Below are 14053 nucleotides of genomic sequence, written 5' to 3' on the forward strand. Positions count from 1 at the left end.
ATCCTAAAGCTGTGGTGGGATGCAAGGCAGACAATCAGGAATACTGAGGACTCTTGGACCACCTGGGACCAGTGCACCACATGAACAACCTCTACTGCCGTGGACTCTTTTATCAGTGTTCTAAGAACTTTTCAAGATGTCCAATAATCACAAAGCCAGGTGATTAGTGAGACTTATTTGAGCTACCACCTGAAACTGAGGTGTTCCTGCATTTTGAATCCAAACGTCAGTCAAAATTTAGGGTACTCAGGGAAGTCTGGCAGACGTTCAGGTCTGAACATTAATAGCTGTAGAGCTGAGCACTGTGCTTTGGCTGTACCCACTGCATGAAATGCTGTAAAACACACTTATACCTCTTTCCTGGCCATCTCTTGGAGCCGCCTGGGTAGGCGTTTCACATTGTGACTCATTGCTCGCCTCCGCATGTGCCTAGGGAGGGTCTGGAAAACCAGAGAGTTGGAAGACTTCTGTGAAACTGCTTTCAACATGGCACTGATCTCAGCAGCACGAGCTTGGGCAAAGGTAGACACTGGAATGAAAAGAACTGCATTAGAGCATGACAAACAGCAAAAACACCAGAGAAGGATACTGTAGGTAAATTACACAATTACTCCGATAACAGCAGTCCGATATCTTCTTGACATAAAAGTAAGTACTGTACACTGTCCCTGAAGAAATTTCAGTTCTTTACATATGCTGAAGTTTACAGATATGGTCAAGCAAATATTTATACATTAATGAATCTCAAAGCTGTTTAACCAACAATTCTTTTTTGCACGAAATACTTCTTTGTTAAATAAGAATAGCAATCTTTTCAGGTGGTATTCGTGGAAAGGAAGAAATCTTCATCATGAAAAAAATGGAAGCAGCAACATATTACAGACTGTTTTGCAACAACAAATAAAAATCCAGAGCTTGGTCTCATTTCATGTTTATAGACGTGTTATCTACTATCAGAGCACTGCCACATTTTGCAAAGCTGATTTGCTCTCCTAAGTAAACATTCTGTTAGACAAAAAGCTATATCTAACTTATATCATGAGTAAAATCAGTTTCACTGGCTACATCAAAAGCAGATGACTGTCAGTACTCATTTTGCTGGCAAACAGCAACCAAAATGCATATTCCCTCACTACAAGCAGGTGTAATTTTTCCACTCAGAAATCTGAAAGAACCCATTGAACAACATCTAGTCATTCACTCCAGTTCACAACTACTTCTGTGTTTTGGAGAAAATCAGGAAAAACAGAAGAACATAGCATCAGTTCTAATTTTTGCTCTTGCACAAAAACAAAGACAGCAAACTTAATGGCCAGCAAATTGCCCTGGATATGAAATTATGATCTTTTCACATAAACAAACCTGTTATGTATTTTGGCATTTCCTCAGAAACACTTGGGTGTCCTCCTTGCCATCCTCCTCTTCCTCTGCCTCTCTCTCCTCTATTTTGCCCCTTTGAAAAATTTTGGTCTTTCCTGTAAGAAGGCCCAGATGACTGATTTGAAAATTTCTGCTGCTGCTGCTCAGAACGAACATCTCCTGGAAGGTTTAGAGATTAAAAGAGGTTAGAGAAACACAAATTAGTCTGAGTAACTGATAACTCTTATCAGTCTTTCCTCATAAAACTGCACTGCAGACTCCTATTACATTTAATACATGTAACTGAAAAAGCCACCAAAAATCAGAAGAATTACATTCTTTCTTACAGGAATAAATAAGAATTTTATGCTGCCCTCAAGCAAACTTGTGATAGATTAAGTAACTTTTACATGCTCTGAAAATGGCAAGCAATCCAGACTTTGCCTCCAAGAGTCAAATCGAAATCAGTCCATGCAACATCATAGTGACTTTTAATATTGTCTTGTCAGAGCTTTAGTAACAAACCAGCAAAGTTATTTTTTCCACTTTTTTTTTTTCTATAAGCAAATGTATTCTTGCCCGACATATATTTCTTTCACAGCAATAATTAAGGTAAATATGACACGTGTATGTTGGTGCAGTAAGTTGCTTGTCTGGTACAAGCAAACCCATACTGAAATTAAATAACTAAAGCCTGCAGTAAAGCTTTCTAAGGTACAGACATACCTTTCAGGAGTGCTAAGCACCTAGCAAGTACCTAAAGTTTCAGAGAGCCTTGAAGTCCTTATTCAAAGACCACTGTATATTCAGCCTAACAAATATTATATATTAGTTTAGATTACTTTATGTTCAGTTAAGCCCTTGAGATATGGTTCTCAGGCAGTTCATGCTGGACATTCCAACTAAAAAAGCTGCAGACAGCCACTCCTATGACCCCATCCACTACATCAAGACAAGTGCTTGAGAGAACAAGGGGCTACAGCATTCAGGGATCTTCCCTAGTGAAAATCAACCTGTGTGTCCACAGACATGGAAAGAGAGATTAAAAAATCCGGTTTTCAAGTTGATCAGCTTCTTAACCAAGCCTATCCCAAAAATGCTACCATTGGCATGAAGACCAGCCAGGAGCAGACTCACATCCAGCAGCATCTCAATTTATGAGAACTTAAAAAGACAAAGAATCCCCTTTTTCCATTTCAAAGAAGCAAGAAACTGAAGTTTCATGTTCAGCAGCAGTAGTGTTGTAGCCTGCTGCAACCACACATCATGCAGAACTGCAGTAAAACTGCAGAAAAAATAATTTGGTGTAGAAACAGAAATTAGCTTTTATGTGGAACAATTCCCTGACCTGGTTTTCCACATACTTGAGAGCAGCATCATCCAGACACTGAGGTGAAGGTGAGAAGGAAATAGCTGGGAAAGAGGCATGGAAGCTGTCTCAGCAAATCTGTGTAGGGCTACAGCCTAAAATTAACTCATATCACAAACACACCCTCTTAACGGAGGAAGTAAAAATTGTAATCAGAAGACCAAAGACTGTTTGGCAAAACAGTCACTGACTTAATAACTAAAAAACCCTTATATTATCTTAGCTACTGTATAGATCCACAGTTTTGTAACTCCAATTTACATTTTGGACCTCCAATTTTCTCTCCTATTTCTACAAAACAGCTTTGTAAAACTGTGATACTGACACTACAGAAGAACGCTACATGGATGAAAATCCACACCTTATAACATAACAAAAAAACATAACCATGTAATCTTGGAAGTTCCCTGCTACAAATACAGTTAGAAAGACGTATTGATCTGGCAGTACTCCTGCAATGACATTCCAAAATCTTCAGACATAGCTAAGCATAATTTGCTATGTCATTCTGTCTGCATAGGAACTCTTCGGTCACCTAAATACACAGTGATACTTCAGGGTTTTTTTTTCATTCAATGACAAAGATGCAATTTGTCAGCTTCTGAAGGCCTCACAGTAACAAGTCCTTTTATGTGTGGGGCTTTTCCCAGAAATAATGCAGGTAACAAAATATCTAAATATGTAGATGGTGGTGGAAACTGAGGTCCGATAGAAGCATAGAGGATTGCAGGTCAAACCACAAGGACAAAAAGAGCATCTAGCATACAAGCTGACAGGCTCTTTCAGTCTCTTGCTGCAAAGGTTACCTGGACAGGACACTGCTATTATGGGACACGTCCCGCTGCCTCCTGCCAATACCTTCACAGACAGAGGAGCCACAAGGCGCAGGAGGCAAAGGGGCGGGCGTGCAGATGTGAGGAACAGCAGCGCAAGCATCGCAGCACCAGCGATACACGGCCCTCCCGCAGCTCCCCGGCCCCGCGGAAAAGCAGGGGAGACACCGGATGGGCTGTAGCATCCAAATTCATTTTAGACTAAGAACCGTAGGGATTCGTCATGTAATCGAAGGGATGATAGAGAGAAGGGCCTATTCACAGGGTACAGAATAGTTTGGGTTGGAAAGAGCCTCTGGAGACCATCCAGCCCAGCCCCCCCGCCAAGGCAGGGTCACATAGAGCAGGTTACACAGGAACGCGTCCGGGAGGGTTTGGAACGGCTTCAGACAGGCTCCCACAGCCGTACCTGGGGTCGGGCAGGCTCTGCTCCCGCCGCCGGCGAAGGGCCCCGGCTCCGCGGGCAGCGTGACGCTGGCCGGTTGGTTCCTCATCTTCTTGGCTCGCTTCTTCTCCCGCGCCCCAGACATCTCCGGCGGGGTTGCGGAGCCTCTGTAGCGGGAAGAGGCGGGCAGCGGTCGGCGGGCGGTGCAGCCGCGGAGCTCGGCACCAGCCCCGACGCGGCGCTCACTCGCGGCGCGGCCTCCACCGACACACGTGGACACCCACGCCCCGGCACTGCGCATGCGCACTCCTACAGCACAGCCCTGAAGGACTACATTTCCCAGAGGCCCCCGCGGGCGGTGGTGGGCGGGCCGTGCCCCGGCTGGCGCCAAGGGGAGGGAGCGCAGGGGGGCGGCCCCAGCACTTAGTGCAGCTTCAGCGCCGGCTCCAGCCATGGCCTCGCTCGTGAAGAAAATAATCAGCACTACCAAGGCCCCTGCACTGGGTCCCTACAGGTAATGCCTTAGCTAAGAAAGATGTGAGAGTCTTGGTGGATAACAAGTAGACCATGAGCCGGCAGCGCCCTTGCAGCCAATGCTTTCCTGGGGTGCATCAGGAAAAGTGTGGCCAGCAGGTCGAGGGAGGTGATCCTGCCCCTCTGCTCGGCCCTAGTGAAGCCACGTCTGGAGAGCTGTGCCCAGTTCTGGACTCCTCAGTACAAGAAAGACAAGGAGCTACTGGAGAGGGTCAGCGGAGGGGCACAGAGATGATGAGGGGTCTGGAGCATCTGAGGAGACTGGGGGAGCCGGGCCTGTTTAGTCTGGAGAAAAGAAGACTGAGAGAGGATCTTATCAACACTCATAAATACCTCAAAGGCAAGGTGCCGAGAAGATGGTGCCAGACTCTTTTCAGAGGTATCCAGTGACGGGATAAGGAGCAGTGGCCATAAACTAGAACACAAGAAGTTTCAGCCCCACATGAGGAAGAGTTTCTTTATTGAGAGTGGCAGAGATTGGAACAGGCTGCCCAGGGAGGCTGCAGAGTGTCCCTCTCTGGAGACGTTCCAAACCCAGCTGGATGCATTCCTTTGTAACCTGCCTGCCTTGGCGGGGGGCTTGGACTGAATGATCTCCAGAGGACCCTTCCAACCCTAACAATTCTGTGATTTTGGGAGCAGGTTTTGCTGGCAGGGTTTTGGCAGGTCTCTGCAGGTCAGGCAGGCAGGCCTGGGGCTGAGGTGAGAGCAGGACCCCTGAGTGGGGGCCAGTCCTGGCACTCCCTCCCCCAGTAGCCCCCAGGGAACCTGGAGTCCCAAAGCACGAGTGGGGCTGTGCTGCCATGGCAAACTGCAGGCCAATTAGGGGAGGGGGTATAGTTCAAAAAGTTAGTTTAGGGAAAATAATTCTGGAATTAGTGGTAAGGAGTGAATGGGGGAAAAAGAGGAAGAAGAATGATTGTTCTCCAGAAAAAGGTGCTTGGCTAGAGACGAGTGTGTTGTGTAGGGAAGCTGGAAATGCTGACTGCACAGGTGATACAGAGTGAAGGCTGAGCCCAGTCCAGGACAAGCTTGGTTAGATGTATAATTCAATGCCTGGGAATTAAAAATCCTTTCTTATTTTAAATAGTTATGTTTTTCAGTCTAAAAAACTAACTGCTGTAAAAATATGTAAGATGTTCAACATTTTCACAAATATGTTGTTGTAGCAGTTGTATATAGAATTAAAATAAAGAAAAATACCAGTTTTAATTAGATAAAGACTTCTCTGAAATTTGGATGTGAAAAGATGTTCAGTCAGTATAGTAGATTCTCATAGCTAAAGTACTAAAGGGTTATTACCAGGACGTTTTCTAAAAATTTTTAATTCTGTATTCAGGCTTTATGTTCACAATAGCATCTTCGTGCCTTCCAGGTGCATTTTTGTCTCCATTACACTGTGTCCTAAGCTTTCTAAGCTTCAAACTGTGTGTTTCTTACAGGCTTTATAAAGATGGAAAAATACAAGTGTAGAAGCAGAGAGACATGGCATGAAGGTTAACTTCTGTAAACAATAACCTGTTTGTGGATTGCAGCCAGGGGCCTGACGTTGCTTGGCATCAGGAGAACATCTAAGACAGGGGAAGGCAACAATTCTTTGCACACACACACCAGTGTCCCAGCCCTCAACATAGCTTTCCACTCTGAAATGTTGTGCTTATTGGCAGTTTTTGATGAAATGCTGCTTATTGTGTAGCTTGTTAAATGTGTGACAAGTCTAACATCAGTAAGTTTATCAGTAACTTATTTTATCAGATTTTAGTAAACTTGACAAAGTCCAGAGGGCAGAAGTTGCACAAGAAATAACTGCCACATCTCTGCTGTGAGGTCTGAGCTTGGTTATGCAGGGATGAGGGCTTAATGTGGAATGAAGAATTGGGATGAATGAGCTGCATTCCTGGTTCTGCTGCAGCCCTTCAGTATGCTTTTTGGTGACCTATTTTTACTGTATTTTTCTATTTCCTTTACTCCATCCATTTGCCAATACCTTGAGGTAGGTAGATATATAAAAAGAAACATATCTATGTGTGGGTCTATATATCTCATTAACATTATTAACAGGATACTGTTCTTGTATTAATCCACAATAATTTATGTAAAGAAGATCTGATTAAAAAAGAGCATGGTTCCTAACACCATCTCTCTGACAATGTTGTTCTAAGGTCACAGTGTCAGCCCAGTTATGCGTTTAGGTACACTGAAGCCTGAATTACTTTAACACACATTCACATCCCTGCTGATTAATGAGTAGCTACCGTTGGCCCTAGTTATGAGGTGCATCTACAGTTGAAGAATGATTGGGGTTTGTGGAGTTGAAGTTTCCCTTAGCTGCACTCATGCATTTGAGTGCAATGCAAGTCTGTTCCTTGGCTGGTAAATTGTTCCTAGTCTCAGTGAATGGAGGATTCCACTGGTGAGCACACCAAGAGCAGGAAGCTGATCAGACCCAATAAGGCTGCTGCAGATGTTGATCTGGCAGTGGTATCAGAAGGCTTCAGCCCGTTCTTTCCCAAGTTAATAATGATTTAGGACTCTCAGATGACCTCTGAGATAAACATTTCACTGTCATTGTGTTGTACTGCTTATCACAAACCAAATCTCTTTTAGTGGAGAACCCGTACCTTCTTGTTGTACAGCTCTCTGTGCTTCAAACAGAAACAGAAGTTTGTGCTCTGAGGGGCCCCCTCCACAGCAGGAGTGGTAGGAAAGAAAACTAAAGTGTGTACATGCACACATTTCTATCAACAAGACTGTGTCAGCTAGAAAACTATTCAGTGGTTTCTCTTTGTATGGTGTAGTTTTGTGATTTTCTCCAGTTTTGTTAGTTGATGACAGAAAAAATAATCCCCATGTAAGATAGTTTACTATATCTGAGAAGTTGCTGGCTATTTTTTCCCCATATAAAATTACAGGAGAATGTAGGACAGGTGTAAAAGGAAAGATGGGAATGATGGTATTGTTCAAGCTGCCTAACCCTGATTATTTGACTGAGTCCCTAGATTAGGTTTGTCCCCTGTGAGTCCAACTGAGCGAATCTCAGTTGAGAGATGTACTAAAAATATTCTCTGAATGTGCCCCTCTATTTCCATCAACATTAAAGGGAAGAAAACCTCCTATTTCAGATACCTCAGGGAGGTAATTCTAGTTTGTGTAGCTTGAGAGAATTGTTGAATGTTGAAAACAATGCGTTTCCTTGTGGAATGAGAAGAGATAAGAAAAACAGTTCCAAAATAATCTTTCTATAATTTCTTTGCAAAATATTTTTAATTACTGGTTGAAGAGAATTAAATTGTGTCTCTTGTATAATGTTTGCTAGATAGTTTAAATCTTTGTTTTCAACTTTTAAACTCTTTGTAGTAGAGACACTAATACTTGCCAACTCAGCTTCAGCAAAAGCACATTTGACATTTTTATATAAATGTTTTGCAAATAACTTGAAGTTTGCATTCTTCTGAATTAACCCAGCAAAGAAGTCACTCAGGTTATTTGGTGAGAGGAGAATGAGTGTTCTGGGGATGGAGTGGTCAAGGTGTTTTGCTGACTGGCCAAATTCATTACTCCGGAGGAATACTGCCAGAGAACCAGGGTGCAGGTATCACCTCACAGCTGTAACTCATTTTCATAGTGCCTGTTTAACAAGAAATATGTTAAATCTCTTTTTTATTTTCTTTTGGTTTTTTTTTTCCCTCCATTGATCTGCAGCTGAATTTTGGTTGAAAGGTATTGTTTGCTTCTCAAACTAGGATGGAATATTTATCTGGGCAGGTGCAAAAAATGTTTTTATTTACTCTGCCTTCCCTCTGTGCTATCTGTACAGAAGCTGTATATCTGTATGGAACCTGTAGCTCAGTTTAGTGTTGTGTTGCTGCATTCACACCTTGTGCCTTTGCAAAAAACAGGGTTTATCTCCTCAAGGGAAGAGCTATGCACTCCCATAGGTGATATAATCCCAGCTCTTCAAAAGTTTAAGCAAATTGGTGTATGACTGCATGTACAGGCTTGCATGTGCAAAACTCAGTCTGACACATGATAAAGTACTGTAGAAAATTTGAAATGTGCTTTTGGATTTGAAGTGTTTTTGTGGGGAAACATTAGACCTAAAATGCCACTTGTGTTTTCAGCCAAGCCGTGCTGGTGGACCGGACAATGTATATTGCAGGGCAGATAGGGCTGGAACCTTCCACTGGGCAGCTTGTCTCTGGAGGGGTAAAGGAGGAAGCCAAGCAGGTAAGAAGTCTTCCAGCAATGAACTTGTAATGGAATTGGCATGTGTCTAATTAAAAGTGGAGTTGTGAGAAATTGAGGAGACTAGAAAGCACATCACATCTTCCAGATGGGGGAAAAGCAGGAGGAAGTCATTCCATCTTAACTAACTTAACTTACTTTAGTCATTTTTCCAACAACTTGGAAAACTTGGAGGTCAGGCTAGAAATCTGTTTTGTGTAGGAAGGTAAGAAAGAATCAGTGTTTGAAGCAAAGGTTCACACCCCAATAAAAAACCTGGCTTGAGTCAGGGAAAGTTTTACTCCCTTAGGACCAAAGAGGTAGAGTGAGATAATAGGATGAGATGGAGCTGTGTCATGTATTTACATCTAATGAATGGATGGTTTCATATTTATTAAATGCTCCCTTTTATTAATTTTTATTTAAGTCAGTCTTTTTTTGACAGTTGAGATTTTGCTGATTGAACTTACAGTAAACATGGATTCGGCAAAGTCACAAGTCAAACTTACATACTTACAGAAACATAACCCAGCTGATAGCTAAAATATTTTTGTTTCATTTTTCTTTAGGCTCTAAAAAACATGGGAGAAATCCTGAAAGCTGCAGGCTGTGACTATGGCAATGGTAAGTGCTGCTTACAGATGGTTGTTTTTACCTGAATTAAAATATAAAAAAATCAAGTGACCTTTTAAGAAAAAAAGAAAAAAGCTATTTGTTGGACATTAAATTGTTACCAATAGCTGGAAGAAACAAATGAAATAGTGAATTTAGGTTAAAAAATAAAAGAAATGAATCTATATGCAAGTTTTGCAATGGGTATCCATTGAACACTACCTTTCACCAAAAATTTTTGGCAGTGGTACTAATATTTTAACTCCAACTGGGGAAGCCCAGGTACAGAGACTGTTGCAGTGACTACAGACATTTTAAGGCTTTGCTCCAGGTGAAAGCAGGTTTGTAACTGTGCTATTAATATTCTAGACATTATCAATACTTTTTGGGTGGAGGACTCTACTGATGAAGCCACACCAGAATTGCTGCTGGGTTAGACAGTCCTGAGAAGAAATTCTAGCACAGAGTATATTTTCAGACCTTCCATGATTTTTTTTTTTACTGGCAGCAGATATTATATCTAAGTTATTGCCAGCAGCTATTTTAATTGATCTGCTTATTAGTTCAGTGCCTCATGGGAGGATTTGGCTTTTTCAGAGCTAGTCAGGAATGGCTTAATTTCTTAAAGTTTTATTACACACTAGATGCTCGGATTTTTTTAGATAGTTCCTTACGTTGTAGCTCTAATGGTTAATATCTGCAGAACTTTTCAAAATGTTTAGAATACTTGAGAGAATTCTATGAAATAAAAGCAAGAAATGCACTAAAGTTTTTCAATTTTTTATGCAAGTCAAAGGTCTAAAATTACTGCACTTACATAATTTCTAGTTGTGAAGACTACAGTTTTGATGGCAGACATGAAGGACTACAATGATATTAATGATATTTACAAACAATGTAAGTAGATATTTTGCTTGTGTTTTACCATTATGGCTTGTGGAACAAATTATGTTCATGGTAGTCAAAGTGTTTTAATGGCTCATATGATGTAGGTCCACATTCTTTGAAATTCCTGTATAAATTTTTTTTAATATTTAATTTTCAAGTATAAGATCAAGCAGAGCCTAATTTCATGTGGATTTTTATTCTACCTTTCCACTAACTCACTGTCCTGTGAAGATCATCTCCTGCTATCCTTACAGGTTGATCTTCTTTGCCTCTTACCTTGCTTGATGTTTTGCTGTCTTAGCTATAGTTCTACTGTAGGTAGCCTTCAAATACTGAATTTCAGTCTTTATATCTCCATTTCTTTTGAGTCTGTACTTTTTGAACAATTTGAGGGTCATTGTTATAGGACTGTGCTCATTCTTTATACAAGGATGAGCGATGGTGCTCCCCTTGAAGTAAAAAGAGAACAATGCTTGGTCAGCAAAAGTGAATGTAGACTGAAATAGGTGATTCCAATGAGCTGTTTTGTGCAGAATAATTTGGAACAATTTGCATGAGCTCCTTATTTAGATTGCCACATCTGTTCTTGAATGAAGTGTCATTGATAAACAAGTAACAGTCTCCTACTTGTCAAACTGTACTGGGGGGTGTGCCTGCTTAAGCAGAGTAAAACCAGTACTTGTTGCTTCCAGCCTGGAGTTTGAGCACAGTTGCTGCTGTTCTCTTATTGTGAGTTACTATCTCGATGCAGGACCCCTATATTTCCATTATTAACAGATTCGTGATAACTGTCACTAGTAAAACTTTGACTTCATTATGCAAATTTCTTGGAAGTGATCAGTCAGGGTTGGATGGGATTTTGAGCAATCTGATATAGTGAAAGATGTTCTTGGCCATGGCATGGTGGTGAAGCTCCTATGTCTTTACCAGTACCCTTCCCCATGCCTTACGTAGTTGTAATATCTGTGATTGTCAGGTCTAAATGGGCACGGAGGAATAAATCAAAAGCCTATTTTTCCTCTGTTTTCCTTTGATATGAGTAAGGTTGGACTCCTGGTGACTTTATGTGAATCTGGGATCCTTGCTCATTACTTTTTTGGCAGAGGCCTGTTTCTCTCTCCTGCTCTTTCTGTGAACGAGCCATCTCCCACTCCCTGGTGTTTGAAACTCATCACCATTCTGATTTAATCTTTCTTTTTCAGCCAAGTTGGTGTGATGGCCCTGCAGTGTCAGCAGAATACAAGTTATCACTGGCCAACAGATCACAAATGCAGCTGACTGCTTGGGGATGAGTGGTGGCTTGCTGAGATTGAGCAGTCAGTCACCAAAACAAAAAAACAAGGGGGAAATGACAGCTGGCATGGATGATTTGTAGCCTTGAAACTGAAATAGTTCCAATTATTTAATTTTATACAGATTACTTTGAACTGTGTTTTATCAAGCCAAGTTTAGTGATTGCTGGATGTTTCTGTTTAAATTACAGTTTTCAAGGCAAACTTCCCAGCCAGAGCAGCCTATCAAGTTGCTGCTTTGCCGAGAGTAAGTGTCACTTTTCTATCTACAAAAAAACCCAAAATTTTTTTGAATACCTTACTACTGAAACATTCTGACAGCTTTTTTAAGTCTGAAATAGCTTTGATGGCAATTATTTTAATAAAGACTCCTAATTTCTTTTTTAAGTATATTATTGTTACTCTCACATATTGTCAGAGTCTGAATATGAGATACATATTTCTTTATGGTGGAAGACAGATAAAACATTAGAAATAAGGGGTTATGATACTTGAGTAAGCATAAATTTAATTTACAATATTACTGAACATTGCTAAATCAGTAATACAACTGTCAGAAATTTAATCTCTTTCAAATGTCACTTTTTTATTAAGTTGTATTGTTCATCCAATTGTTTCATAAAATAGATACATTAAATTCCTAATACGTTTCTTCATTGCTTTGTCACAGGGGGCCAGAGTTGAAATTGAAGCTATTGCCATTCAGGGACCTCTCCAAGATGCTTCAGCATGACTATAAGTAGAGACTGGATATCTTACAATGACAGTTTTAGATTTAGTTAATACTTCCTTACATCCAATTCCTACAGCTGATTAACAGCAGTTACACACAGCTTAAATCAGTAAACTTACTGAGGAGAGGTGCTTTCTTCAGGACTTACAGTGAGTTCTCTGCTGGCAAACTCTGAAAAGGGCCTGAGTCCTGCTAAAATCAGCTGAGCCAGATTGTAGGACAGGACCTGCCCTTTGTGGAGGTGACTGGATATTCAGGTATTAAGGTACATACCTGGGTGAATGTATTAGAGTTATACTATGGGTGATCTGGACGCAGAAAACTATATTGATTTGTAATAGTAGGTTTTTAGTAAAAAAATTTAAATCGGAAAAAAATAACAAATGAGAAAACAGAACACTTGAATTGCTTAGCATACATCTTCACTTCTGAGGAATTTTACTGTATTTGCTTCCGAATTTTCTTAACTTCTTTCTTTACACAACAGATTACTGTTGGGACTCAGATGTTTTCATATGTAAGCAACTGCTTAACAAAGTTAATATTGATTTCAGAAAGAAGACAATTACAATTTTCTGAAGTAAAGTGGTACCCTTATAAATCAGATTAAAATTAATATCTACATGTAACCTTTCTCATGATCTTTTTCATAGCAATTCAGCTTTATCTTGATTTAAAAAAAATAAAAATTAAAATATGTTTAATGAGATTAAAATATAATTGCAACTGCAAAAATGTGTTTGTCTATTATGGGAACAAACTTTTCTTTTCCTGATTATGGTTTGATACTCCATTACAAAAAAAGTCTCCAGCTTGCTTATCCAATAACAGATAATTTGAACCAAAAGAATAGGCTTATTATCTACATCTTATAGCTAAGGATGAAATTCTCCAGGACAGGAAGCTTTCAGCTACGACCATTACAGTTCTTGTAATTTTTTCCTCAGTCATTAAGGTCAGAAGCATAGATTTGATGGAGTGATTAATTAATATTAAGAAATCCAACTGGTGATGCTAGTTACTTAGCCCATCCTTCTGTATTGATCTTCTATCGAGTAGAAATGGATACTGTGAGAATAGTCAGCCCTACTTACCAGTCCTAGATTTGATGTGAAACAGCCATTCCTTCTTTTCACTGAGCTTATAAACTGCACCGTTACAGAACAAAGACTCATAATGAGGTTGTCACAGAAAATATGTGCAGATATAAGGATTTTTTTTATTGTATTACCTTGCTTTCTTTGGGGGATAATTATTTTTATTAGAAGCAAGATAATGCCTTTGTTATTTCAAACAGCAAACTTCCAAACAGCCTTTAAAAAATACCTGACTTTTCTCTAAATAAACTTCCCATACATAAACTTTGATTAGTTTTTGCTGCTGTTCTTTTTCTGTCTCCTTGGTTGTACTAATAAGGCATCTTATGCTCTATAGCTCTGATTCCATAGGCAATCCACCTAAGAAAAAACATGGTCAGATGTGTTAGGAAGGAGTTAGTACTAACTAATATGGCAATGACTTTCCAGGAAACACAAAGCAGATGTTCCTTCATTTTGTCAATTAATAATAATTTAAAATAATGTAATTGAAATGTTACATTTAAACTTTTAAATGGAGTTTAATTCCTGATTTATATTTAAGTTTCTCTGTTACAGCTTTGTTTAGATGTAATTATGTGGTTGGGATCTATTTCACTGATTTGCAGGAGATTTAGTTCAAGTTCACTGTAAACCAGCTGGTTTCAATTGTTTGAACATGAGCTGTGTTCAGCCTTTTGTAACCAGTGATTATCCCTTCTTACTGCTCACGTTCTTCCCACCGCAT

The 14053-nt window shown here is 40.2% G+C and overlaps 2 protein-coding genes across 2 annotated transcripts in view; one reads left to right on the forward strand and one right to left on the reverse strand.

Annotated features, from left to right (window-relative positions):
* POP1 (POP1 ribonuclease P/MRP subunit) overlaps positions 1-4351 on the reverse strand; it is a 21709-nt gene extending 17358 nt beyond the window's left edge. Inside the window, exons 1-3 of the mRNA XM_021529413.3 lie at positions 3971-4351; positions 1363-1539; positions 354-529 (exon numbers count right to left, since the gene is read on the reverse strand). Of these exons, the coding sequence (XP_021385088.2) occupies positions 354-529; positions 1363-1539; positions 3971-4247 (630 nt within the window). The 5' untranslated portion in view covers positions 4248-4351. The remainder of the gene's footprint in view (positions 1-353; positions 530-1362; positions 1540-3970) is intronic.
* Positions 4327-13590, forward strand: RIDA (reactive intermediate imine deaminase A). The gene is made up of 6 exons (XM_021543258.2): positions 4327-4460; positions 8602-8707; positions 9274-9328; positions 10145-10213; positions 11688-11743; positions 12167-13590. The coding sequence occupies exons 1-6, from the start codon at positions 4399-4401 to the stop codon at positions 12227-12229; spliced, it is 411 nt and encodes a 136-aa protein (XP_021398933.1). The 5' UTR covers positions 4327-4398; the 3' UTR covers positions 12230-13590.
* The last annotated feature ends 463 nt before the right edge of the window (positions 13591-14053 follow it).

The sequence above is a fragment of the Lonchura striata genome, chromosome 1, assembly GCF_046129695.1.
Source record: "Lonchura striata isolate bLonStr1 chromosome 1, bLonStr1.mat, whole genome shotgun sequence".
NCBI lineage: Eukaryota > Metazoa > Chordata > Aves > Passeriformes > Estrildidae > Lonchura > Lonchura striata.